The sequence below is a fragment of the Emys orbicularis genome, chromosome 19 (assembly GCF_028017835.1).
Source record: "Emys orbicularis isolate rEmyOrb1 chromosome 19, rEmyOrb1.hap1, whole genome shotgun sequence".
Classification (NCBI taxonomy): domain Eukaryota; kingdom Metazoa; phylum Chordata; order Testudines; family Emydidae; genus Emys; species Emys orbicularis.
In genome coordinates this window covers 8,811,935-8,838,524 of record NC_088701.1, presented here as the reverse complement: position 1 = coordinate 8,838,524, position 26,590 = coordinate 8,811,935, and the positions used below count along the sequence as shown (strand labels likewise).

Below are 26,590 nucleotides of genomic sequence, written 5' to 3'. Positions count from 1 at the left end.
TGAAGCATGTACAAGTCTCTATCAGGGTCTCTCTCAGCTGGACTCACTGAGCAGAGTTCCCAGGGAGAGGAAGGAGCGCTGAAGCCCAGTGGTTCAGTCTCAGGAGTCAGTGAGGCTGAGTGGCGTGCCCTGGAGGAAGAGTGAGACCCCTTGGGGTCTGGCACAGGGATGGAGTTCCTCCAAGAGACTGGCTCACAGCTGAGGGCCTAGCATCGACCCTGTGGGTCCACACTCGGCATTAGGGATCCCCTTCGAGCAGGCTGCAGTGGTATTTTAAATGTGCAGCGTGGCTGGTTCTGCCGGGCACCACCCTGTGTGTAGAAACTAGAGTGGGTGTGTTCCAGACACTGAGCTCCTGGGCTTGGCAGGTGCCCAACAACCTGCAGCTTCCCGTCCCCTTCCCCCGCCACCGATTCCAGTGTAACCGGCTCCATGCCCTGGCAGCCCACACCTGCAATGCACAAGTGCAGGCAGGAGTCCCCCTGGGGGACAGGAGGGGCCTGGTCCCCACCCCCTCTAGTCCATCCCAGCCCAGACATGGGCTGCTTGCTCCTGATGCTGCTGCTGGGAGCAGGGGCAGCCCAGCCGGCTGGGAGCATGAATGCAGGGGGAGGTGCCCAGGAAAGCTCCGACACCCAGGACTTGGGCAGCACCTGCCCCAGTGCCACCCAAAGGCCCTAACTGCTGGTGAACACTGGGCCTGCCTGACCCGCCAATAACCTGGCTTGCCAATTGCCACAAGTCCCCCAGGTCCCCTGGCGCTGATCTGTGAGGCCAATCTATAGAGAGAGTGCCACTGCCAGAGCCTGCGTGCAGCCCAAAGGGGATGGACACAGACCCACAACTCACCAGGGGGCAGAGGGGCAGACCCAGAGTGTGGCATGGTGTGATGGGGTCCATGGGCCCACAGCCAGGCCAGCCTCTTACATCCGGGCAGCCGCTCACACATAGTGCAGCATAGCGGGGATCCAGGCCCAGAGCCTGACTGCAGCACTGCCTAGATCCCACAGTGATGGGCATGGTATAAAAACCCAAACAGGAGAAGGGAGGGGGAAGAGTAAAGAGAGGCGGGGAGGGAAAGGATGGATAGGAGCGGGGAGAGATGGACAGAGGCAGGTGTGGAGAGGAGTCGGGAGATGTGGGGGGATCTGATCCCTGAGGCCAGGTGTCACCCTCCTGACGAGCTGCCTCTCTCCCCCCAGATGGCGTGCGCCCCGTGCAGCGGATTCCGCTGGCCCCGTCCCCCGAGGTCCCTGTCTGGGATGTCTCGAACTTCTCCCTGGTGGATGGACAGCTGGTGCTGATGGCCAGGGACGAGGAGGTGAGGGGTCTGGGGGGAATAAAGCGGGGGATGGGGAAAGGAGGTGTGGGGCTTGAGGGGTGGGACGAGAGGTTGCGAATGATGAGATGAAGGGCCTGGGGGTTGGGGGGATGGGGAAAGGAGGTGACGGGCTTGGGGGTGGTGGGGATGGGGACAAGGAGGTGAGGGGCCTGGCCAGGAGAAGGGGATGAGGAGGTGCGGGGCCTGGGAGGTGGGGCAGAGGGGGGGATGGGGAAGAGGATGTGAGGGGCCTGGGAAGTGGGGTGGAGGGGTTGAGGGGATGAGGAGGTGAGGGGCCTGTGGTAGGGGCAGGGATGTCGCTCCCAGCATTGCACCCCATTGGTCACTGTGCTCCCAACTGGACTCTGGATCTGTGGAGGGCTCCTCACCCGCCTGCTCCAGCCCCAGGGGTCCCTACCCAGCAGATTTAGAGTCTGCCAAGGGCTCCCTTGGGGGCTGAACCTGCTGCCCTTGGGCTGAGCTGGTTCCTGAACCCCCTGCTGGAGGCGGGGGTAGGTTCTCGGGCCTGTGTATTGTCGGGGTGGAATTGGCATCAGGGGTCAGGGAGGACCCAATGCCTGAAGCTGCCCCACAGCAGCCACTGCCCAGGAGGGCTGGTGGGGGGAGACTCTGCTCTGCTGGAGAGGCACCACTGGGAGAGGGCCCAGCCTTGCAGACCGTCTGGGCTTGGGCAGGGATAGGTGTGGGGAATGGAAGGGTGAGCAATGGAGGGGTGAGTGGGGCATGGGGAATAGAGAGACGGGGCAGGCAGCAGGGAGGGAGGCTGGGCGGAGGGGATGGGGGTGGCAGGGAGGGATGGAGACTGGGTGGAGGGATGGAGATTGCGGGGAGGGAGGCCAGGCAGAGGGGATGGGATTGCCAGGATGGGAGGGAGCCCTGTGGAGGGCATGGAGGCTGTGGGGAGGGAGGCCAGGTGCAGGGGATGGGACCGGTAGGGAGGGAGGCCCAGCAGAGGGGATGGGGGTCATGGGGAGGGACGGAGGTCCAGTGGAGGGATGGAGGCCATGGGGTTGGCAGATAAGGAGAGGGGCCGGCAGAGGGATGGGGGCGACAGGGAGGGAGGCCCAGTGGAGGAATGGACACCGGGGTCAGTCAGTTGCTGATGTTCTAGGCTCTGCTCCTTACTCCCAGGTTTTGTACAAGAGCCGGAACAGAACTGGCAGCTCCATTTCGGAGACCAACGCTCATCCGTCCCTGGGCAGCAGGAGGGACACCGGTGAGTGAGCCCTGACACAGTGCCATGCACACTGACACACATGTACACACACACGAGTGCATGCATGCATTCATAGGCACACACTCCTATATGCATACTCATACTCACACACAGGTAGAATCACATACTCACACGTGTATTCTTACACGTGCACTCTCACATACATGCACACACACATGCCACCCGTAGCCCCTTGCCTGGTGCTGTGTGTGAGCCATGCTGCAGTGGGCTGTGCAGATGCAGCTCTGGGGAGGAAGCGCTCTGAGCAGAGATGTCTCGGATGTGTCATGGCTTCCTCTGTGCTGCGTGTGCTGATCCTGAGAGATAGGGCCAGGCTGTTTCCTTCCCCCTCCCCACCCCCCAGGGCTCCCAGCTGCCTGGACGCTGATGGGGGAGACGCCCCAGCCCAGGGATCAGCTGGAGCGATGGGGTCGTGGTGCTGGCTGCTCTGTGCCACACGGAGAGGTGAGTCAGGGCAGCCCCGCCCAGCTTGCCCTCTATGGGCACCCCAGCACCTCCGGGCACCTGCCCCTCGGCACTGGGAGCAGGGCCACTAGGAGCCTCCCCCTGCCAGCCACAGCTGCTCCTGCTGGGGCTGAGTTTGGCCTGAAGGGGAACACGCCAGCTGGGCGGGGGGGTGCAGGGGCAGGGAGGGGATCCACTCCAGTGGTTCAGTTTGGGAATTGGTCCTTTGTCCCTCCGCTGAGCTCAGAGCAGCCTGTTGGAGAGACATCATGGGGGCAAAAGATGCTGTTTGGCAGCTGGTGGGCTCTACCCCAAAGGTAGCTGCATTACAGGGGCAGGGACAGCTCCACTATATCCACAGGCAGGATGCAGTGCCAGGGCACTTGGCAGGTGGGGGACTGGGGGCATGTGGGGTTTTTTTTATTACTAATGGGAGCAGAGACTGGTTGTATTGGTTTTGCAGCTGTGATGATTGCATTGTGCCCAGAAGGCGGCATAGTCTAGGAGTCAGGCAGGCCAGGATTAATCTTTTGTGGGCCCGGGCGGTGCCCAGGGCCATCCTTAGGCATACGCAGCTGCGTAGGGCACCAAATTGCCCCAAATTTCATGGTGCCCTAGGCAACTGCGTGCAGCATACATGGCAGCACCAATCCTGGCGACTAGTCCTATCCCTCGGCCGCCCCCCCCGCAAGGGGAAGGGCCATCCCTAGGGGGGTGTGGGGCCCCGAACAACTCCCTCTGCCCTGCCTCTTACCCTTCCCCCCTGCTCCGCCCCCGGCCCACTCCACTTCCCCCAGCGACCCCGCACTCACCGGCAGCAGCGGGAAGTGGAGCAACCCGGCCCCAGCCCGCTCTACTCCACCAGCTCCCAGCCGCAGCGCTCTGCTTCCCGCCGCCGATGAGTGCGGGGAAAGGATGCGCCCCGCACTCACCGGCGGCGGGAAGCGGAGAGATGCGGCTCCAGTCCGCTCCGCTTCCCTTGCCCCAGCCCCAGCCATGTCGCTCGGGTTAGGGAAACGACTGCCCCCGGCTCTCACCGGCGGTGGGAAGCGGAGTGCTGCGGCTGGGAGCTGGCAGAGTAGAGCGGGCTGGGGCCGGGTTGCTCCGCTTCCCGCTGCTGCCGGTGAGGGGGGGGGGGAGGGATCCCTTCCCCCAAGCCTTCTCCCCCGAGTGACACGGCTGGAGCTGGGGCAAGGGAAGAGGAGCAGGCTGCTCCTGGCCCCCCACTAATCCCTTGGGACACTCTGGGCCTGTGGAGCCCCCCAAAGTGGCCCCCCACACCTCCTGCCTCCCAGACCTGGGGGGGAGGCCTGGGGCCCACACAGCCCCCCTGCAGGGGGGGCTGCGTAAGGCACCCAAATGGCTAGGGGATGGCCCTGCCGGCGCCAAACATATTTTTGGGCCCCCCTGGAGGCAGTGGGGCCTGGCACGGGGAGGTAAGTCCCCAGAGCAAGGGGCCAGCCAGGGGCAATGGGGCCTGGCACGGGGAGGTCAGTCCCCAGAGCAAGGGGCCAGCCAGAGGCAGTGGGGCCTGGCACGGGGAGGTCAGTCCCCAGAGCAAGGGGCCAGCCAGGGGCAGTGGGGCCTGGCACGGGGAGGTCAGTCCCCGGAGCCAGGGGCCAGCCAGAGGCACTGGGGCATGGCACGGGGAGGTCAGTCCCCAGAGCGAGGGGCCAGCCAGAGGCAGTGGGGCATGGCACGGGGAGGTCAGTCCCCAGAGCAAGGGGCCAGCCCGGGGCAATGGGGCCTGGCACGGGGAGGTCAGTCCCCAGAGCGAGGGGCCAGCCAGAGGCAATGGGGCCTGGCACGGGGAGGTCAGTCCCCAGAGCGAGGGGCCAGCCAGGGGCAATGGGGCCTGGCACAGGGAGGTCAGTCCCCAGAGCGAGGGGCCAGCCCGGGGCAATGGGGCCTGGCACAGGGAGGTCAGTCCCCAGAGCAAGGGGCCAGCCAGAGGCAGTGGGGCATGGCACGGGGAGGTCAGTCCCCAGAGCGAGGGGCCAGCCCGGGGCAGTGGGGCCTGGCACGGGGAGGTCAGTCCCCAGAGCAAGGGGCCAGCCAGAGGCAGTGGGGCATGGCACGGGGAGGTCAGTCCCCAGAGCGAGGGGCCAGCCAGAGGCAGTGGGGCATGGCACGGGGAGGTCAGTCCCCAGAGCGAGGGGCCAGCCAGGGGCAGTGGGGCATGGCACGGGGAGGTCAGTCCCCAGAGCGAGGGGCCAGCCAGGGGCAGTGGGGCATGGCACGGGGAGGTCAGTCCCCAGAGCAAGGGGCCAGCCAGGGGCAGTGGGGCCTGGCACGGGGAGGTCAGTCCCCAGAGCGAGGGGCCAGCCCGGGGCAATGGGGCCTGGCACGGGGAGGTCAGTCCCCAGAGCAAGGGGCCAGCCAGAGGCAATGGGGCCTGGCACGGGGAGGTCAGTCCCCAGAGCAAGGGGCCAGCCAGGGGCAATGGGGCCTGGCACGGGGAGGTCAGTCCCCAGAGCGAGGGGCCAGCCAGAGGCAGTGGGGCATGGCACGGGGAGGTCAGTCCCCAGAGCGAGGGGCCAGCCAGGGGCAGTGGGGCCTGGCACGGGGAGGTCAGTCCCCAGAGCAAGGGGCCAGCCAGGGGCAGTGGGGCCTGGCACGGGGAGGTCAGTCCCCAGAGCGAGGGGCCAGCCCGGGGCAATGGGGCCTGGCACAGGGAGGTCAGTCCCCAGAGCAAGGGGCCAGCCAGGGGCAGTGGGGCCTGGCACGGGGAAGTCAGTCCCCAGAGCGAGGGGCCAGCCAGAGGCAGTGGGGCCTGGCACGGGGAGGTCAGTCCCCAGAGCAAGGGGCCAGCCCGGGGCAATGGGGCCTGGCACGGGGAGGTCAGTCCCCAGAGCAAGGGGCCAGCCAGGGGCAGTGGGGCCTGGCACGGGGAAGTCAGTCCCCAGAGCCAGGGGCCAGCCAGAGGCAGTGGGGCCTGGCACGGGGAGGTCAGTCCCCAGAGCGAGGGGCCAGCCAGGGGCAATGGGGCCTGGCACGGGGAGGTCAGTCCCCAGAGCAAGGGGCCAGCCAGGGGCAATGGGGCCTGGCACGGGGAGGTCAGTCCCCAGAGCGAGGGGCCAGCCAGGGGCAATGGGGCCTGGCACGGGGAGGTCAGTCCCCAGAGCGAGGGGCCAGCCAGAGGCAATGGGGCCTGGCACGGGGAGGTCAGTCCCCAGAGCAAGGGGCCAGCCCGGGGCAGTGGGGCCTGGCACGGGGCGGTCAGTCCCCAGAGCAAGGGGCCAGCCAGAGGCAATGGGGCCTGGCACGGGGAGGTCAGTCCCCAGAGCGAGGGGCCAGCCAGGGGCAGTGGGGCCTGGCACGGGGAGGTCAGTCCCCAGAGCAAGGGGCCAGCCAGGGGCAGTGGGGCCTGGCACGGGGAGGTCAGTCCCCAGAGCGAGGGGCCAGCCAGAGGCAGTGGGGCCTGGCACGGGGAGGTCAGTCCCCAGAGCAAGGGGCCAGCCAGGGGCAATGGGGCCTGGCACGGGGAGGTCAGTCCCCAGAGCGAGGGGCCAGCCAGAGGCAGTGGGGCCTGGCACGGGGAGGTCAGTCCCCAGAGCAAGGGGCCAGCCAGGGGCAGTGGGGCCTGGCACGGGGAGGTCAATCCCCAGAGCGAGGGGCCAGAGCGAGGGGCCAGCCCGGGGCAATGGGGCCTGGCACGGGGAGGTCAGTCCCCAGAGCGAGGGGCCAGCCAGAGGCAATGGGGCCTGGCACGGGGAGGTCAGTCCCCAGAGCGAGGGGCCAGCCAGGGGCAGTGGGGCCTGGCACGGGGAGGTCAGTCCCCAGAGCGAGGGGCCAGCCAGAGGCAGTGGGGCCTGGCACGGGGAGGTCAGTCCCCAGAGCGAGGGGCCAGCCAGAGGCAATGGGGCCTGGCACGGGGAGGTCAGTCCCCAGAGCGAGGGGCCAGCCAGAGGCAATGGGGCCTGGCACGGGGAGGTCAGTCCCCAGAGCGAGGGGCCAGCCCGGGGCAATGGGGCCTGGCACGGGGAGGTCAGTCCCCAGAGCGAGGGGCCAGCCAGAGGCAGTGGGGCCTGGCACGGGGAGGTCAGTCCCCAGAGCGAGGGGCCAGCCAGGGGCAATGGGGCCTGGCATGGCAGGGGTGGCACCGCTCCGCCCAGCCCATTGCGAGGCCACTATTTACAAACTGGCAGTTGCCAGATGCACAGTGGCCCACTCGGCTGTGTGCTGCCAGCGTGCCCCTGCCCCTCGGGGCGGGCCCATGCCGTGCCACACAGCTCTCCCCGCCCCCCGACTCCCTATGGCCAGAATCCCTCTGGACCCACTATGCCCAGCGCCCCCTCACCCCACAAATGCACAGCGCCCCCCTGCCCACAGCCCCACCACAACTGCCCAGCACTCCCCACAGAACCCCCACTCCCCAGTGCCCCAACACACATTTTCCCTGTCCCCTCACAGCCCATCCCCCCCACATCCCAGAGACCCACTCCCGCATGCCCTGCCTCCCGGCTGCAGTCACCAGGCTCCCTCAACACGCACTTGCCTGGAGGGGCCCAGTCAAGCCCCCCACACTGTTCCCCCCGCCCGCACCTGGCTGAGACTGGCTGGGCTTCCGCACTAGTCCCAGGCGGCTCAGCTCCGGGGAGACAGGTGGGGCCCCACAGGTGGTGGGAAGCAGAGACTGCCTGGAGCCGGAGGTGCATAGGGGTCCGGCCAGGGGGCAGAGTGGGCTAGGGGGCGGCGAGAAGCCCTCGGCCAGCTGGGTTTTATCCCTGGCTTGGCCAGACTTTCTGGGGGATCCTCGGAAAGTCACTTGACCCTCCCTGTTTCCCCACTGTCTGTGATGGCACCAAGCTTTGGGCACCTGCCAGATGTGGCTGGGTCTCATCTCACCCCTACTGTGCTCTGGGAACAAACCCCAAATCCAGCAGTTAATGCAGGGGTGGGCAAACTTTTTGGCCTGAGGGCCACATCGGGGTTCCGAAACTGTATGGAGGGCTGAGTAGGGAAGGCTGTGCCTCCCCAAACAGCCTGGTCCCCGCCCCCTGTCCGCCCCTTCCCACTTCCCGCCCCCTCAGAACCCCCCGAGCCATCCAACCCCCCCTGCTCCTTGTCCCCTGACCGCCCCCTCCCGGGATCCCCCGCCCCTAACCGCCCCCCCGGTAGCCCACCCCCATCTAACCCCCCCTGCTCCCTGTCCCCTGACTGCCCCAACCCCTATCCACAACCCCGCCCCCTGACAGCCCCCCCCCCGGGACTCCCACACCGATCCAACCTGCTCCCTGTCTTCTGACTGCCCCCCAGGATCCCCTGCCCCTTATCCAACCCCCCCGCTCCCCACCCCCTTACCAGGCCACTCACAGCAGCAGGACTGTCAGCCGGGCCGCCCGGTCAGAGCCAGCCACACCGTCGTGCAGTCTAGAGCACCGGGGCAGGCCAGCGGCTCTCACAGCTGCGCAGGCTGGCAGGAGCTCGCAGCCCCGCCGCCCAAAGCGCTGGCGGCACGGCGAGCTGAGGCTGCGGGGAAGGGGGACAGCAAGGAACGGGCCGGGGGCTAGCCTCCCTGGCCTGGAGCTCAAAGGCCGGGCAGGACAGTCCCGCGGCCAGATGTGGCCCGCGGGCTGTAGTTTGCCCACCTCTGAGTTAGTGCCTGTGTGAACCCCCTTCCCTGGAGCACACCCAGCCCAGGTATTGCAGCACAGTGCTAATACCTGAGAGCTGGGCAGTGACACCACCACCCACCAGTAGATGGCACTGCTGTCCAAAGGGGCTGCATGACAGAATGGGACACATGATTGTCCCCAGGGTCCTACCAAGTGCTGGTAACTCAGATGACTTTTAAATTTGGTGCTGACCCTTTAAGAACCCTCATCCCTTGCTCTGAGAAGGGGCTGAGTACCATCTGCTCCCCCCACCGTCCTGTCTTGCCTATTGGGTGCCAGCTCCCCCACACCCTGTCCTGCCCAGCCCCCAGTGGGGTCAGCTCCCCCACCCCTTGTCCTGCCCAACCCCCCCAGGGGGTCAGCTCCCCCGCCCCTTGTCCTGCCCAACCCCCCCAGAGGGTCAGCTCCCCCGCCCCCTGTCCTGCCCAACCCACCCCTGGGGGTCAGCTCCCCTACTCCTTGTCCTGCCAAGCCCCGCCCCAGGGGGTCAGCTCCCCCACCCCCTGCCCTGCCCAGCCCAGCCCTGCCCCAGGGGGTCAGCTCCCGCACACCCTGCCCTTTATAACAACCCCCACCCTGCCCTGCCCAACCCCCCACCCCTGGGGGTCAGCTTCCCCACTCGTTGCCTTGCCCAGCTCTCCCCGGTGGTTAACTTCCCCACACTCTGCCTTCCCCCCTCCCTGGGTTCCTCTTCCCCCATCACACCCTCCCCATTCCAGGGGTCCGATCCCCTCCTCAGCCCTGCCCCCAGTGCCTGCTCTCCCTCTGCTCCCCCCAAGGACATCCAGATCTGGGATGGGGCCATCTTCAAAGGGTGGCTGAGCCCCAGGTGACGCTTTCTGAGCACTCAGTGGCTGGTGCTCTGTGCTGAGCCTCTTCCTGTCCCTGCGGCTGGCTCTGCACCTCCCACTTCCTCCCAGAGCAGCTCGACTGATGGGGGGGGGGCAGGAACTGGGACTGGTGGGGGCTTGATCCCCTCCAGGGGGAGCGGTAACCCCATCTCTGCCCGCCCTGGGAGGCTCCAGCCCTGGATCAGACATGCCTAGGGTGACCAGACAGCAAATGTGAAAAATTGGGATGGGGATGGGGGGTAATAGGAGCCTGTAAGAAAAAGACCCAAAAATCGGGACATCTGGTCACCCTATGCCAGGGGTCTCAAACACGCGGCCCGCGGGGTTATTTTCTGTGGCCCGCGAGCTCCTCGCAGCCCCCACCCCCACCGTCCCCCAGCGTTTACCTAGAGCAGCTCCAGCCTTACACGCACCGGGAAGCAGCCGGAACGTGGGAAATGGGGGGCACAGGGGTCTGTGTGTTGCTCTTGCTTCAGGCAGCACCTCCAGCAGCTCCCATTGGCCTTGGTTCCCTGTTCCCGGCCAATGGGAGCTGCTGGGGGCGGTGCCTGAAGCAACAGCAACACACAGACCCCTGTGCCCCCCTTCCCTCAGGTTCCGGCCACTTCCTGGGGCGGCGCCGGGCCAGAGCCCGCCCCCTGAACCTCTCCTGCAGCCGAACCCCCTGCCCTGAGCCCCCTGCCACACCCCGCACCCCTCCTGCACCCCAACCCCCTGCCCTGAGCCCCCTGCCGCACCCCACACGCCTCCTGCACCCCAACCCCCTGCCGTACCCCACACCCCTCCTGCAGCCCAACCCCCTGCCCTAAGCCCCCTGCTGCACCCCACACCCCTCCTACACTCCAACCCCCTGCCCTGAGCCCCCTGCCGCACCCTGCACCCTGACGCCCTGCTGCACCCCTCACCCCTCCTGCACCCCACACCCCAACTCTCTGCCCTGAGCCCCCACCACATCCCACACCTCTCCTGCACCCCATGGGGCCAGGGAGGGGGCAGAGTTGGGGTGGGGATTTCAGGGAATGGGTTGGAATAGGAGCAGGGAAGGGGCCTCATGGAAGGGGTGGAGTGGGGGCGGGGCCAAGGGTGGCGGGGGGGAGGTGTCAGTAATGCGGCCCTCGGGCCAATGTACTAGTCCTCATGTGGCCCTCGTGGTTGTTTGAGTTTGAGACACCTGCCCTACGCCTAAATGGCAGCCCCACAATCTGCCCCTCAGGATCCTCCAGACTCCCCTCGCCTGGGAGACTCCCCCCAGCAAAGAAACAAACAAGGAATCCCCTGCTCTCCCCTGCATAGCAAGGGCCTCACCATGTCCCCAGGGCAGGAACTGCACGTCCCCTAGGGGGATACAGGTCCCATTGCTGGGGTGGGGTGGGCTGCATCCTGGAGAGCAGCAACTGGAAGGGACTTAGGGGGTCACGAGTGCCCAGGAGCTGCCCGTGCGATACTGGGACTGAGAGGGCTAATGGCAGGGTATAGACCAGGGGTGGACAAACTATGGCCCGCGGGCCGGATCCAGGCCGCGAGCCATTTTAAGCCGGCCCCCAAGCTTCTGCTGGGGAGCAGAGTATGGGACTTGCCCCGCTCCGGCGCTCCAGACGGGGTGTCAGGTCGGGGGCCACACCACTCGGCTCCCAGAAACTGTGGCATGGCCCCGCTCCAGGGCGCAGGGTCGGGGGCCGTACCAGGCGGCTCCCGGAAGCAGCCGCATGGTCCTGCTCCGGTGCTAGCAGAGTCGGGGGCCGCTCCATGTGTAGGAGCCAGAGAAGGGACATGCCACTGCTTCCAGGAGCTGCTTGAGGTAAGCGCCGCTCGGAGCCTGCACCCCTGAGCCTCTCCCCATGCCCCAATCCCCTGCCCCAGCCCTCATCCTCCTCCCACTCTCCAAACCCCTTGATCCCAGCCCGGAGCACCCTCCTACACCCCAAACTCCTCATCCCCAGCTCCACCCCAGAGCCTGCACCCCCAACCAGAGTTTTCACCCCCTCCTGCACCCCAACCACAATTTTGTGAGCATTCATGGCCCGCCATACAATTTCTATTCCCTGGTGTGGCCCTCAGGCCAAAAAGTTTGCCCATCCCTGGTATAGACAGAGCTATCGAGGAGCAGCAGGGAGTCTTACTGCTGGATCTGGCACTGGGGAGCCCATCACTGGAGACTGGGTCCGGTTCCTGGCCTGCTGTTCCTCGACTGCTCTGTCTATACACTGGCATTAGTCTTCTTAGTCCCAGCATCGCACGGGCAGCTCCAGGGATCCTGGGAATCAATTCTGCATGAGAGGGGAGCGGTGCGGGCCAGGGTGATGGATGTGGAGGCTGCTGGGGAGGGTGCTGAGCGGAGCAGGGGCCAGGGGAAGCTCAGAGCCAGAACAGTCACTGAGAAAGGCAGAAGAGATCAAACCCTCCTGCCTTGGTCCCCTGAGTTGCCCCGTAAGGGCTGGCATTGGGACAAATGCCCCCTACAGGCCGGTTATTCCAGAGTTGGCCACGAAGGGGAGCTCTGTACCTTCCTTGGGAACATCTGGTGCTGGCCAGGGTCAGTGGTGGGAGAATTCCATCCTCTCTGATCCAGCATGACAATTGAGAGCTCAGGACTGAGGGGCACAAGAAGAGCTGTGGGGAGGGTGGGGGAGGAGGGGGCAGGGCTGGCATAGCAGGGGGCTATGCGTTGGGCCCAAGGGGCATTAGCAGAGCTGCAGGGGAAGCCCTCAGCTGGGATGGCAGGGGCTGTGGGTTGGGATTGAGGGGCACTGGCTGAGCTGTGGGGAGAGCCCACAGCTGGGATACCAGGGGACTGCGGACCAGGACAGAGGGGCACCGGAAGAGCTGGGGGGAGTCGTGCACAGTGACATTCCCAAGCCCAGTGGCCATTCAGGCTCCCAGGGCCCCTCTCCCAGGTACCCAGCTGGTTCGGTTGACTCCCTTCTGCCTCTCTGACTCCCCAGCAGTGTCCTGGGTGTGACGGGTTGGATCACAGAAACCCCCTTGGGAGCTGCCACCCGATGTGCCAAGACTACCTCTACTCCTGCCTTCCCTGCCAGCTCGGGACCCCAGCACCCTGTCCTGCTGAGCCACACACTCCCGTCTGCTCCAACAAAGACCCAGGGTCTGAATTACTTGCCCCAAAAGATTCAGGTTTACCTGAAAGCAGCTAACAGAAGTGTTCCTGTCTTTAACACTCAGATGCCCAACTCCCAATGGGGTCTAAACCCAAATAAATCCGTTTTATCCTGTATAAAGCTTATACAGGGTAAACTCATAAATTGTTCGCCCTCTATAACACTGATAGAGAGAGATGCACAGTTGTTTGCTTCCCCAGGTATTAATACATACTCTGGGTTAATTAATAAGTAAAAAGTGATTTTATTAAATATAGAAAGTAGGATTTAAGTGGTTCCAAGTAGTAACAGACAGAACAAAGTAAGTCACCAAGCAAAATAAAATAAAACGCGCAAATCCATGTCTAATCAAACTGAATACAGATAAGATCCTCACCAGTTCCAGAATGCTCCCTTTTACAGACTAATCTCCTTTTAGCCTGGGTCCAGCAATCACTCACACCCCTTGCAGTCACTTCCCTTTGTTCCAGTCTTCTCTCAGGTATCCTGGGGGGTGGAGAGGCTCTCTCTTTAGCCAGCTGAAGACAATTGTCCTGGTTAATGGGAGTCATCAAGATTCCAAACCACCATTAATGGCCCACACTTTGCATAATTACAATAGGCCCTCAGAGTTATATTTTATATTTCTAGTTTCAGATAGAAGAGTGATACATTTATACAAATAGGATGATCACACTCAGTAGGTTATAAGCTTTGTAATGATACCTTACAAGAGACCTTTTGCATGAAGCATATTCCAGTTACATTATATTCACTCATTAGCATATTTTTATAAAACCATATAGACTGCAACGCCACACTGGGCTCACAGCCCTTCTCCAGTCCCCTCCCCGAGCTGACCCCCCGGAGGGCTGGGATCTCTTGCTGAGTGTGGCTGATTCTTGTAGATCTCTCCTCCGAGGGGAAGAGCTCGCCCAGCCCCCGGGCCCCGGGAAGAGGCACTGAGAACGACGTGTCAACCGGCTCCCAGTTCAGTAACGTGAAGGTAAGAAAATCCCAGCTGCTGAGCTAGGACTAGAATTTTGCCCTGACCCGGGGAGCTGGGAATGGGAGAGGGGACAGGCCCCCGGTGTCACACCCCAGGGACATAACTCCGGAGAGGGACACAGATCCCACATCTCCCTGGGGACACTCAAGGACGCTCACACATGCCCATAGGGCTATGTAGGAGCACACAGAGACCTGCACCTTGAGCCCAGCGGCCATGCAGACTACCAGGTGCCCAACTGGTCTGGTTGACTCCTTCCTGCCTCTCTGGCCCCCCAGCATTGTCCTGGGCTCACAGCCCTTGTCTGGTCCCCTTCCCTAGCTATCGGGGTAGCTCTTCTCCCCGCCCCCCCCCCCGCCCCCCGAGGTGGCTATGTTTCAGCGCTGGCTGAGTGGCACGAGAGCCTTGTTACTGTTGGCTATTCCTCATCCTAGGGGCTGATATGGAAGAGGCTAAGAGAACGGAAGGGCCGGACTGCATCCAAGCCCGACTCCCCAACAGCGCCCCTTACGGACGGCGACAGGTACACCACCGCTGCCCCTGGCATGAGAGCAAGAAGACTCAGCCCCATCTTCCCCTGCTCGGCCAAGGCTGTGGGGAGGGCCCTAGGATCTGGGGAGTTTGGGGAGCGTACCTCCTCTGAGCAAAGCCCGTGGGCACCCCTACAAGGGGACCAGTGGGGGTGATCAGATGCCCTAGTTGTGCGGGCGGTGTAACAACCTGTATAGGGTTCAGTAGAACAGCAGCCCCCAGTGAGCAGGGTGCTGGGGGTTCCCCCCCCAGCAGGAGCGTCGCCAGCTTTTCTGCCGCCCTAGGCGGCGGAAGGTCCCGCCGCCGAAATACTGCTGCGGTCGCTGCCCCCCAAATTGTAGTGCCATAGGCGACTGCCTAGGTCGCCTAATGGGTTGCACCGGCCCTGCCCCCCAGACAGGACTGAAAGTGTGGATGCCCCTGGGAAGTGCCCCCACCCTGCAGCCTCCTCCCTTCCTAGGCCTAGAGCAGGCCATCCCTGTGTCCCCCAGGGGCCCTGCTGCAAGTGTGTGCCCCCCCAGAGGCTGGGGCCTGGGCAGATGGGTGGAATAACTCCCCACAGTGAGGAGCTGGGTCCAGTGGTGCCAAAGGATCCTGTGCAGCATTTATCCACGGCACCAGAACCCGCCCCAGTGCTCTGTGCACCAGGAAGCTGGTCTCTCCAGCGGGGAGGGGGCGGGGGTGGGCAAATGCTGATCACTGCTCCAGGAGAGGCTCTGGACTCGGCCCCCTTGCTGTGGGCAGAGACTGGGTTGGGACCGGCAGGCGGGCTGGGTGGGCCGTGACCGGCTCATTCTCCCCCCAGGCTGCCGAGCCGGCACGGCTCCCGTGAGTCCCTGCTGCCGGCACCGAGTGCAGCTGAGCTGGAGCTGAGTGGCGAGGACGTAGTGATCCGCCCGTTGCACAGCAGCATCCTGGGCGAGAAGTTCTGCTTCCAGGTAATGGTGCTGCTGGGCCAGGGACGCGGGGTGGGTCTCCCTGCCTCCCCCGTGCTCCCAGGGCGCCTCCCAGGGCAGCGCGCCCTAGGGACCAGCCCCTCCAGGGCCAGAGCGCATTGTTGCCCTGGGGCACCAAGGGCAAGGATTGAATGGGGGTCACCCATGGAGCAGGACAGGCCCTAGCTCCAAGGCACCAGCCCCAACCCATGAGCACCAGCCCTGTCCTGGAAGCACAGGACAAGCCCGAGCAGATTCTCATCCCCTCCTCCCCCCCCCCCCCATGGCAATGCTGGCCACTGACCCAGCATGACCCCGCACCAGGTCCCCTCGGCTTTACTGCAGCTGTGCTCCCCCCACTGACTACCTCCCCCTCCCCCCGCAGATAATCAATGCTGAGGGGAGCCGCTGTTTCGGCTGCACGTCGGTGGCTGAGCGGGACCGGTGGATTGAGAACTTACGCAGAACCGTGCAGCCCAACAAGGTGAGATGGCCCCAAAACGCCAGCTGCGGAGCAGTTATCCCCCCCATGTCAGCTGGGGAGCGGCTGCGCCCCCCCAAACACTAGCTGGGGAACAGCTATGTCCCCCCGAAATGCCAGCTGGGGAATGGCTGTCCCCCCCGCAATGCCAGCTGGGGAGTGGCTATCCTCCCTGCAATGTCAGCTAGGGAGCAGCTGCGCCCTCCCGAAATGCCAGGTGGGGAACGGCTATGTCCCCCAGTCCTTGAAATACCATCTACACCCCCCAACATGCGAGCTGGGAAGTAGCTGTGTTCCCCCCCACCCCGATACGTCAGCTGGGGAACGGCTGTGTCCCCCCCGACTCACCAGCTGGGGCGGGGGAGTGCAGCCACTCCCATGTACACCGGGCACAAGGAATTCACCCTCTGCCAGTTGCCCTTCACATCACCTGGCCCCTCAGAGCCCCCCCCACCCTTGCCCTGCCCCACAGCACCCCGGCTTTCTCCCTCCCCACGAGCTGCTCCCCCTCCATGTGAGCAGGGGAGCTCTCCCTTCGCTTGCATTGCCGAGGCGTGTCCACACCCCTCATGCTGTGCCGTTCCCCCAGGACAACTGCGAGCGTGTGGAGAACACCCTTAGTCTCTGGGTGTACGAGGCCCGAGACCTGCCCCCCAAGAAGCGCTACTTCTGCCAGCTGCACCTGGATGGCGCCCTGTACGCCCGCACTACGGCCAAGTCAGCGGGTGCGGACGGGGCACTCTTCTGGGGCGAGCTCTTTGAGCTGGCCACACTGCCTGCAGCCCGGGAGCTGCACATCAGCGTGCTGCGGGAGGAAGAGGGGCGGCGGCGGGAGGCCAGCCCCCTGGGCACCGTGACCATCCCGCTGGGGGAGCTGGCCGCCTCGCGCCAGCCCTTGGAGAAATGGTACCCTCTGTGCGGAGCTGCCCCCAGCCGGGCACCTGCTCTGCGGCTGCGTGGGCGCTACCAGGAGATCCAGGTGCTGCCCATCGTGAGCTACAAGGAGTTCGCCGAGTATATCACCTTCCACTACCGGGAGCTGTGTGCCGGGCTGGAGCCTGCTATTGCTGTGCGCCACAAAGAAGAGCTTGCCAGTGCCCTGGTGCATGTGCTGCAGAGCACGGGCAAAGCTAAGGTATGGCTGAGCCACCAGGGGGCGCTCTCAGTCCCAGGCCATCTGAACTGTACAGGAGAGCCTGAGGTAGAGCCGGCTCAGCAGCCCCCATGTGGGCCAGAGAGCCCTGCTGTGCTCCTAGGGGCAGGAGCTAGGGCACGACCCGCTGCAGGGGGCAGGGAGCTGTTCTGCAGGGCTCTGGGGGGCGGGGCTGGCTTTAAGCCGATTCACCCGATTCCCCAGAATCGGGCCCCATGCCAGCGCCTAAGGGGGCCCCGCTCCGGGGGTCTTCGGCGGCATTTCGGCGGCGGGGGGGCCTTCGGTGCTGCGAAAAACCCGGAGCGGACCTCCCGCCGCCGAAGTGCTGCCGAAGCCCTGGACCGCTGCCGAGTATTCCAGTCGGGCCCCCTGCTGCCCCAGGATGTGGGTGGTGGGCTGCCCAGCATCACCTTCTGGGGTATAACTGGGGGGCTCAGCCCGGAGAGGAAGGGCTGTCCTGCCTGGCAGGGGGAGGGGAGGGGAGGGGGCTGGGGGTGGCACTGTGATGGGGCATGTGCTGGGCAGTGAGTCGTTCACAGGTCCCTGGGAGAGGGTAGTTAGGGTCCTTCCCCAGCTGCGCAGCCCGCGGCTGCTTCCCTCAGGGCCCGGAGGGGCAAATGGTCATTAGCAGCACCCCCTCCCTCACCCCACAGCCAAACCCAGCCTGGCAGTGCTGCAGCACCCTGGGTTGGGTGTGTGCTGCAGGGATGGGGCTGGGTGGGCCCAGGGATGGGGGCCAGGGGTGGAAAGTCTGGATCCCAGTGACCCCACCCTCTCTGGCCCCATAGGCATTTCTCATCGACCTGGGGGTGGCGGAGCTGGACCGCTTCGACGACAGAGAGGCACTGATCTTCCGCGAGAACACACTGGCGACCAAGGCCATCGACGAATACATGAAGCTGGTGGGGGGGCAGTACCTGCTGGACACACTGGGTACGGGCCAGCCAGCAAACGCACTGGGGGGGGATGGTAACAGTTGGTGGTGAGTGACCTATGGGCTGATGGGCTAACGCACATGTGTGTGTGTGTGTGTGTGTGTGTGTGAGAGAGAGAGAGAGAGAGAGATGGGTCATTTGGCTAATGGACTGGGGGGGAAATGGGTTGGCGGCTAGCCCACGGGGTGTGTGTGTGTTTGTGTGTGTAATAGGTCAGTTGGCTAACACGTGGTGGGGTGTAATGGGCCAGCTAATGCACTGGTGAGTTTGTAGTGGCAGGCTAATGCCCCAGGGGGGCAATACACATTGCAGGGGGGTGTGCAGAGAGAGGATGCTGGCTTTGGAGCAAGATGGGCCTCCAGGGCCTGTTCCTTGCAGTACTTTGCTTTCTCCTTTCTGCCAGCAATGTCCCCGTCCTGCTCCCTCAGCCCCCATGGCCAAATGCATTTGCATCAGGCTGAGCGTTGGCCCTTCAGCTCTGATCAGAGAGTCCTGGCTCTGGCCACGCAGTGCCCAAGATGGGGCAGGGGCAACCAATGCCATTCTTAGCCAGACCTCACCCAGCATAGGGCAGCAGTAGAGTGCAGCTGTTAACACACGTACACACTCGTGCATGACCACACAGGTACATGTGCATACATGCACACCCTTGTACACATCCACACATGCACATTTGTACATGTGTGCATACACACATGCTCATACACACATGTGCACTCTTGTATGTGCATATACACCACTCATGCACATACATGCACACACACACACTTGTACAAACACATACACATGCACTTGTGCAAACACATACTTGTACATATACACATGCACACATGAGCCCACTTGTACATGTATGTACACACACGTGCATGCACACTCTCATATACTCACACACAAGTGGGCACATTCTTTGGGCGTCTCCAAATGGCCAGCTCGATTGTACTATGCCCGTTGTGTCCTGTCTGGCCGCAGCCCTGGCACCTCATCTCTGGACCCCGCCCAGGCTCCGTGTCAGTCTGGGCTCTTCCATGTGTGTTGCAGGGGAGGCTATTGCCCAGTTGTACGAGTCGGAGGATAGCTGTGAAGTTGACCCCAGCAAGTGTGCAGCCAATGACCTGTCTGACAACCAGAACAACCTGCGGCAGGCGTGTGAGGAGGTCTTCCAGAGAATCATCAACTCCTGCGAGTGAGGGAGAACCCTTGGGGGACGGGGGGCTGGGCTTACCTGCGGGAGAAGGGATGGGACTTGGCTTGCAGGGAGGGAGGGGCGAAAGCAGGGCCAGGCTTGCCTGGGGGGCAATGCAGGGCTGGGCTTGCCTGGCGGGGGGGGGGAAGGAAAGGGGTAAGCAGCATAGGCGCCGATTCCATGGGTGCTCCGGGGCTGGAGCACCCACAGAAAAAAATTGGTGGGTGCTCAGCACCCACCGGTAGCTCCCTGTCCCGCCCCCCCTGCTCCAGCTTACCTCCGCCTCCACCTCCTCTGCAAACGCGCGCCGCCACGTCTTTCTCCCCCCTCCCTCCCAGCCCTTGCGCCGTGAAACAGCTGATTCGCGGGGCAGGGAGGGAGGGGGAATGAGAGGGAATGCGGCGTGCTGGGGGAAGAGGCGGGGCCGGAGCGGGGATTTGGGGAAGGGATCCAATAGGGGCAGGGAGGGGCGGAGTTAGGGCAGGGACTTTGGGGATGGGGTTGGAATGGGGGCGGGGCAGGGAAAGGGTGGAGTCGGGATGGGGTCAGGGGCGGGGCCGGGTGGGGGGGGCATGGACACCCACCGGCGCCGGAGAAAGTTGGCGCCTATGGTAAGCAGAGGCTCAGTGTCCTCCCACATGGACAAGTCCCAGCAGCCCTGTGATGCTTTCTTGCCACCCTGTTGCCTCCAGTATGAAGGAGTCTTTCTTGTGGTAGCTGGGAGTCAGCTCCCTGGCACCACCAGCCTTCCAGCTGCTCACGCCCTCTTCTCAGGACTTTGCCAGTCCTACTGTGCTTGTAGGTTAACAGTCGGTGCTCTCCATCCCCGAGCTCCCTTTGAAGAGCGTAGCCCTGTAATATCCAGCCCCTGTTACTGGGCACTCGCCGGCGTTACTAGGCTCGCTGTCCCCCAAAGGGAACAGTGCACACACCAGCTGGTGTGGTTCAGCTGAGGATTCTCACTGCCTAATACCATAACACTGAGGTATGTTTATGATAAAACAAGAATACGTTTACTTACAAAGATTCAAAGCCTCGGATGAGTCATAAGGATATTGGAGGCAGAACTGGGTACACAGATAAAACAAACCATGAACCACAATCCCAGGCCCACACGCACTCATGGCGGCCTTTCCAGTTTAATAGAGTAGATTCTCTCCCACGGATACAGCCTTGGACAGAGCTGCTAGTTTTCAGCCACAACCAAGATCCAGGGTTTCATGACTCCCCACCCCCTTCAAGGGGTTTCCTTAGCAAATGGATGCTCAAATGTCCTTTTGCTTCTCTTTAGCTTTCCCCAAACTCACTGTTTTGTCCCCCGAAGCCAGGCTGACCTGTGTGGTTCCCTTCCTGGGGTGCTGGTCCCAGGGAGTGCTCCCACACTCCCGTTTGTTACATAGCCCCCTGTCAACCTGTTTTTTGTGTTGACTTTCACACGTAAATGGGGTCCCCATTGTGTTGGCTTTACAGTGCATCATCTACGTCAGGGGTAGGAGAAGAAATATACTGTGTCTGGAAGAAAACTTGTTTGTCAGCTCGGCCTAGTTCCATAGTTTAGAACATATTGTAGTAGATACACATAACTTCTTACGTGCCGACTGTACGTACATCTCACAGTGCTTACAATGACCAGTGTGCAATAAGCTTTCATTTGACACTCCACACAACACTCTCTGCAGATAAATACTATGACAGCAATGTGTTAGGTGCAGTGAGTTTGTCAGGCCTGGTAGGCGTTGCTGTTACAGACCAGGGAACCCTTTGCCAGTTGACACTAAGGGGTTGTTAGGGTCCCAAGCCCCCACCGGGGGTTCCCCAAAACTCCTGCTGAACTAACGTCTCTCCTTCCCTGACCCCAGTGGCTGGGCTGGCCACAGGAAGGATTTCCCCCTCCTCAGCTCCTGTGGGCACTGTGGGGTCTCCTGGTGGGTGGCCATGGGGCCTGTTTCTCCCCAGCTGAGGCCATTGCAGGGGCAGCGGAACCCCAGCCGGCATCCCTCAGGGCTGCCCATTTGCAGGGAGCCTGTGTTTCCCGGGGAAGCCCTGAGGGGAGGGAGCCACTACTGGACAGTCTGTGCTGGGAGCCACGGCCCTAGAGTTAGAGGGGGGGGGTCTGGAGGATCGCCCACTATGCTCCCATCACCCCGAATCTGGGTGGGAGCTGGGCCAACACAGTAATGGGAAGCCAGGCCTGACCTCAGGGGAAACAAGGGACATGGGAGCATGAGCAGAACATTGGGGTGAGGCCCGGCTCTGGGACCCCAGGGGCAGTGCTGGCCCCTGTGGACATGGGGAGGTTAACCCCTTCTTCCCCAGGCTGTTTCTCATGGAGGCTCCGTGAGGACCTCTGGTCCCATTGGCTGTCAGGGATTGTCTGAGAGATGCTGGTGTTTAGCTGGCACTGTCCCCCTCCCCCTCACCGTCTGTGCCTGTCTCCTCAGCGCCTTCCCAGCGGAGCTCAGCGAGATCTTTGCAGCATGGCAGGGGGAGTGCCTGGAGCGGGACAAGGAGGACATTGGGCAGCGACTCATCTCGGCCTCGCTCTTCCTGCGCTTCCTGTGCCCGGCCATCATGTCCCCCAGCCTGTTTGGCCTCACCCAGGAGTACCCAGATGATGCCACCTCCCGCACCCTCACCCTGGTGGCAAAAGTCATCCAGAACCTGGCCAATTTTGCTACGTATGTATCATGGCTTGGCTCTGCCCAGGTCCCTGCCCCTCTGTGGGGTGATCACGTCTGTATCACGGCTCGGCTCTGCCCCTCTGCGGGGCAATCCTGTCTGTATCTTGCACACAGCTCTGGTCCCTGTGGTGTGGACCCAGCTCTGGGCGAGAGAGCCAGGCTGTGTCCAGTGTCACTCTGAGTCCCTTACCTCAGTCTGCCCGGGTCTTCCCCTTCCTACTAGCGTTTTGAGGGCCCCGGCGAGGAAAGGGGATGAAGAAACTTTGGGGGGTTCCTGTAGAAATGTGGGGTGGTCCCAGCTGGATCCTAGCCCTGGGCTTGGTGCTTGGCCTGATAGATATGTGGGCTGGGAGGTTCCCAGCAGGCAGGAGCTGAATCCAGGTCACTCTGAGCTCTGGCCCAAGTTGAAGAGCTGTAACCAAGCCCCAAAGAGCTTTAAGAGCCTGAACAACACCCAGCCCCCATCTCCATTACTCAGGCCTTGGAGTTGTGATGCTGGGCTCCGGCCCTGGGGCTCATGGTGCCAGGATCTGGTTATTTGCCAGGGGCCCAAAGTCACATTATTAAAAGAAGCAGGAAAAACCCTTCCAGCCTCCTCAACTAGCAAAGGCCGCGCAGGAACCCCAGGTAGGTCATCTTGAAATGCATGGTGCGCTCCAGAGCAATTCAAAAGGCCAGTGCTGTGTAACCCCCAGGCTTCCCCCTCACACTCATTTGCCACCCATTATCATAGTACCTGAGCACCTCACAATCACCAGCACCCTTCTCCTCCCTCATCGCCCTGGGACAGGGCTACTGTCCCCATGGGGCTGAGGGGACCTGAGGCACAGAGTGACTTGGACGCACAATGAGTCTGTGTCAGATCAGGGGCTTGATCCCAGGTCTCCTGACTCATAGGCTAGTGCACAAACCAAAGGGCCATCCTTCAGCTACCAGCAGCTTCTTGGCTATGGTTCCCAGTAGCCCTGAGAGCCCAAGCGCTAGCCAGGCACTACAGTGCCCATCACTTTAGCAGCATGTGGGGTGGGCTCAGTTTCCCTTGCAGAGTCAGCTTCTCACTTTCTCCTATGGTTTGTGTGGACCATTCACCCAGCAGCCAGGCAGAGACACTGGGCAGAAGGCAGGGAGACGTGGCTGTGATGCCCCCATGCGCAGGGGCACTTGAGCAGTGTGATTACCTGGATCTGTGGTTCCCCCACCAGGAGAGGGCAGCATAAGGCTGCAGCATTCACGTCTCCAGCAATGCTAGTCACAACCCCTCACCAGCGGCGTGCTGTCCCCTGCAAAGCCACTGTTCAGTATGGGACTGTTCAGCATGGGCCAACTCACCTGACCCTGGCTCCTAGAGCTCACATGTATGGATGTGTGGGAATGTGCTTGCCCCTCTATGTGCATGACCCCATGCCATGTGTGTGAGGCCTGCACCGTGTGTGTGACACCCGTGCTGTGCGCATGCTGACCATGCCGTGTGTGTGATGCCCGTGTTGTGTGCATGACGCCCACACAGCACCACCGTGTGCGTGACATCCATGCCGTATGCGTGACGCCTGTGCAATACCACCGTGTGCGTGACGCCCGCACCATGTGTGACGCCTGTGCTGTGTGCGTGATGCCCATGCCGTGTGCATGATGTCCGCGCTATGTGCATGCCCGTGCCGTGTGCGTGACACCCACGTGACATTGTGGCTCCCGCAGGTTCGGTGAGAAGGAGGCGTACATGGGGTTCATGAACGAATTCCTGAAGCACAACTGGAGCCGCATGAAGTCGTTCCTGCAGAGCGTGGCCAACCCTGACGGCAGTGCCCACCTGGTGGCTTACGACGGCTATGTGGACCTGGCGCTGGAGCTCTCCACCCTGCACTCGCTGCTCTGCGACATATTCACCGGCCTGGACCAGGTACTGCGGGCTGGGGGTGGAGTGCAAAAGAGCCAGTTAGGTAGGGCAGAGTGGGGGCTGTCCGTTCCCCCCGCCCCCCAGTTTCATACAGGAGGTGTGCTCCCAGGCGGAGCTCTGAACTGCTCAGCATTAGTGTGAAACGTGAGTTCTGCAGAGAGGTGCTTCTCCCAGCTTGTGTCCCTGGGGCAGGGAGTCAGTGTTTTGTTTACAGACAGAGGCAGGTAATTAAATTAAGGATCTGGAAGTTGTTAGATGAACAAAATGGGGGGCGGGGGGGATAGAGCCAAGCCTTCTGAGCCAAGGTTACATTCAGAAAAGAGGAAGATGTAAGGGGCATAAGTGAAAAGAAGGGGCCAAAACCCAGGAAAGGGCTAGCAATGGTATAGAGAAGTTCCCACTCTACCTCTGGTACTTATGTGGCCCCATCACTGTAGTATCTGCGCGCCTCACATCACAGCCCCTTGGGGAGGTAGAGCAGTGCTGTTATCCCCATGGTACAGATGGGGCACTGAGGCACAGAGACACTAACAGCCAGTTTTTTATATGTATTTAGGCACCTAGTGGGATTTTCAAAAGCGCCTGCATCTTTGGGTGCCTAAAAAACCATATTATGACGCAAAACGTCATACAGGGACGTCCATTGGGGAGGGGAGGGGGGAGTAGAACGCAGGTTTCTCAGGGCTAGCTCCCTATCCGTTGGACCAGCCTTTCTCTCTGCTCCATGCTGCAAAAAAGAGGCCTTTGATAGATGGGAGCAAAACCAAGAAGGCCAGTTCACTGAGACTCCAGCACACGGTCCTAGATGATTGGGAACAATGTCATGGCTGACAGTATCAAAAGCAGCACAGAGGTCAGGAAGGATGAAGAAAGAAAGAGAATGAGAGTCAAATGAGAGGAGATCATTTAATGGCCAATGGGTGACAGGTTCTGCCCCAGGCTGGGTTGTACAGCAGTGCCTGCTGTGCAATTTTAGATTTTAACTGAAAACCATTTGTTTTGTCGTTTTTTGTTCTGAGTTTGAGAAAAGGAAGGAATGAGAAAGTGTCATATGAGTATCAGATGTGATTATACATCAGATTCTTAGGGTTTCAGCTGTATTCAGGCCAATTCCAGAACTAAGAACAGAAATTGATCCACAGAGTCCATAAAGTCGACCATTATTGTCATGATTTGTGTTATTCACAGGGCACCATCTGTGTGCTCAGCACTGTTCAGAATATGCCAGAAAATGTAGTCCCTGAGCCAGTGCATATAAGATGTGTAACTCTGGATAAGATGGCTCAGATATTTAAGTAAGAAGTGTATAGTTATTGACCCCACATGTTATCACATGTTCACTGTGATGTTTATATCGATGAGTGGAGGCGCTGATGACAATAGAAGTTTTACTTGATTAAGGACTAGAAGATTTGACCCTCCAACTTTCTTTCAAGAGGAAGAGCTACCCAGAGCTCCTGTGTCTGTTTATTTTCCTTTCCTACCTGCAGTGACCCTGATATACCTCAGAAGTCTCAATTTCCCCCCCAACTTTAAAATGTTGAATTTTCTTGGTGTTTGATTTAAAATATTCTCCTGTGAAAACTGCAACTCAATCACTGTAGTATTTAGGGGCCTTCTGGAAAGTAACTAGCTTTTAAACAGAAGTGAAAGCAGCGTTGCCAACTCTCATGATTTTGTCATGAGTCTCATGATAATTATTGTTTTCCTTAAAGCCCCAGCTCCTGGAGTCAAGTGATGTGTGATGATTTCAGCCTTCATTCTTAAAGAAAAATGAAGTTTCTAGCCCTTGTGGCTGTGGAGAAAGCTTCAAAATGTGACCCCAGTGCACCCTAAAGGCTCAAAAAGCAGAATGTAAATAAAAAGAACTCAAAATCTATTATTTTTACATAATCTCATTATTTTAAAGCCAATCTCATGATTTTTGGTGAGCCTGATTCTTGATTTTTGAACATTTGGGGTTGGCAATACTATGAAAGTGACTTGAAAGTGTCAGTTTCACTCACTCCTGTTTAAAGTCATTTTCTAGTCTATCATTTGTAGTGGGGTAACACCCCTACAGCCCCAGGCAGGTGCAATATAAACTCACGGGACCTTGCCCTAATAGGATGTTTCCAAAAGTTAAATGATCTATTCTAAGCTTGATGAACTACAAGAAAGTGATAGAAAGTCATCTAGGTTTTTCTACAATTGTTTCAATTGTTGTATTCAAGAGTTAGTAAAGTAAGAATATACATTAATTTTTAAACCTAACTAGTGTCCCTTAAGTGAATTGACACAAGATGTCAGAACAAGTATTAGAGCTGAATGCGTCTAATATTTATTTAATTTTCTTTCTTTATATAGGAATTAGAAATTATTATCTGACAGGAGCACTGTATCTAAGTTATTATCTGCAAAAAAATAAGAAAGTTTTCAGGTGCCCAAGTAGCCTTTGGAATCACGGTCAAAGTTGCCCCCCCCCCCCAATGTGAAATGGCGCCCATGATGGGATGGAAGTGCATTGACAGAGCACATCTGCCCCCTTGTGGCCAGAAGGTAGAAAGGGCTTATCCACTGCAGGGTCCCACAGCCAGCGACCGGTGTTGCTGTGTATGTCTGGAACCTGCTAGCATCCTCGAGCATCTCCGTCAGCGGAGACTGTAGGGCCTGCATGGGCCACGCTGGGTTGGTCTGAGCTGGGAACTGTCTCTCTGTGGCTGTTCCAGTTGGAACCATGCTGAGCTGGACCCAGCTGGGCATCGCCCCTTGGATGTGCTGATGGGAGCTGTGCTGAGCCGACCCAGCTGGGCATTGCCCCTGTGACACTTTCCACTGGTAACCAGGGTTGGGGTGGCATCTTGCCGGGTTCAGCTCCCCGACTCCATCAGCCACAGGCAACACAAGCACTGCCCTCTAGGCCTCTGCAGGCCCTGCTCTCTCTGCCGGTTAGCAATTGGCACACCCCAGGCCCCAAGGCCCCTGAGTGTGTCCCTGGAGTGTCCAGTCCCTGGTCCACTGGACACCGCAGTATTCAGATTCACTGCTTCCAAAGGAACAATCCACCCCTGCTTACCAGTCCCAACTGAGATCAGTGCTCTGTTTAACACACAGCACAGATATGACTAGAGTGAAATCCACAATAGGTTTACTTAACAAAGCAGAGATTTGAGTAATAGCAAGGAAAAGGATTGGAAACTAATGGCTTCATATCAAATAAAA

General features: G+C 60.9%; 1 protein-coding gene across 1 annotated transcript in view; it reads left to right on the top strand.

Annotated features, from left to right (window-relative positions):
• Window positions 1-1,288: 1,288 nt before the first annotated feature.
• Window positions 1,289-26,590, top strand: part of RASAL3 (RAS protein activator like 3) — a 37,679-nt gene continuing 12,377 nt past the window's right edge. Inside the window, exons 1-11 of the mRNA XM_065419743.1 lie at window positions 1,289-1,321; window positions 2,474-2,558; window positions 13,496-13,593; window positions 14,031-14,119; window positions 14,933-15,065; window positions 15,448-15,546; window positions 16,133-16,678; window positions 17,485-17,629; window positions 18,670-18,814; window positions 21,256-21,492; window positions 23,191-23,392. Of these exons, the coding sequence (XP_065275815.1) occupies window positions 1,304-1,321; window positions 2,474-2,558; window positions 13,496-13,593; window positions 14,031-14,119; window positions 14,933-15,065; window positions 15,448-15,546; window positions 16,133-16,678; window positions 17,485-17,629; window positions 18,670-18,814; window positions 21,256-21,492; window positions 23,191-23,392 (1,797 nt within the window). The 5' untranslated portion in view covers window positions 1,289-1,303. The remainder of the gene's footprint in view (window positions 1,322-2,473; window positions 2,559-13,495; window positions 13,594-14,030; window positions 14,120-14,932; window positions 15,066-15,447; window positions 15,547-16,132; window positions 16,679-17,484; window positions 17,630-18,669; window positions 18,815-21,255; window positions 21,493-23,190; window positions 23,393-26,590) is intronic.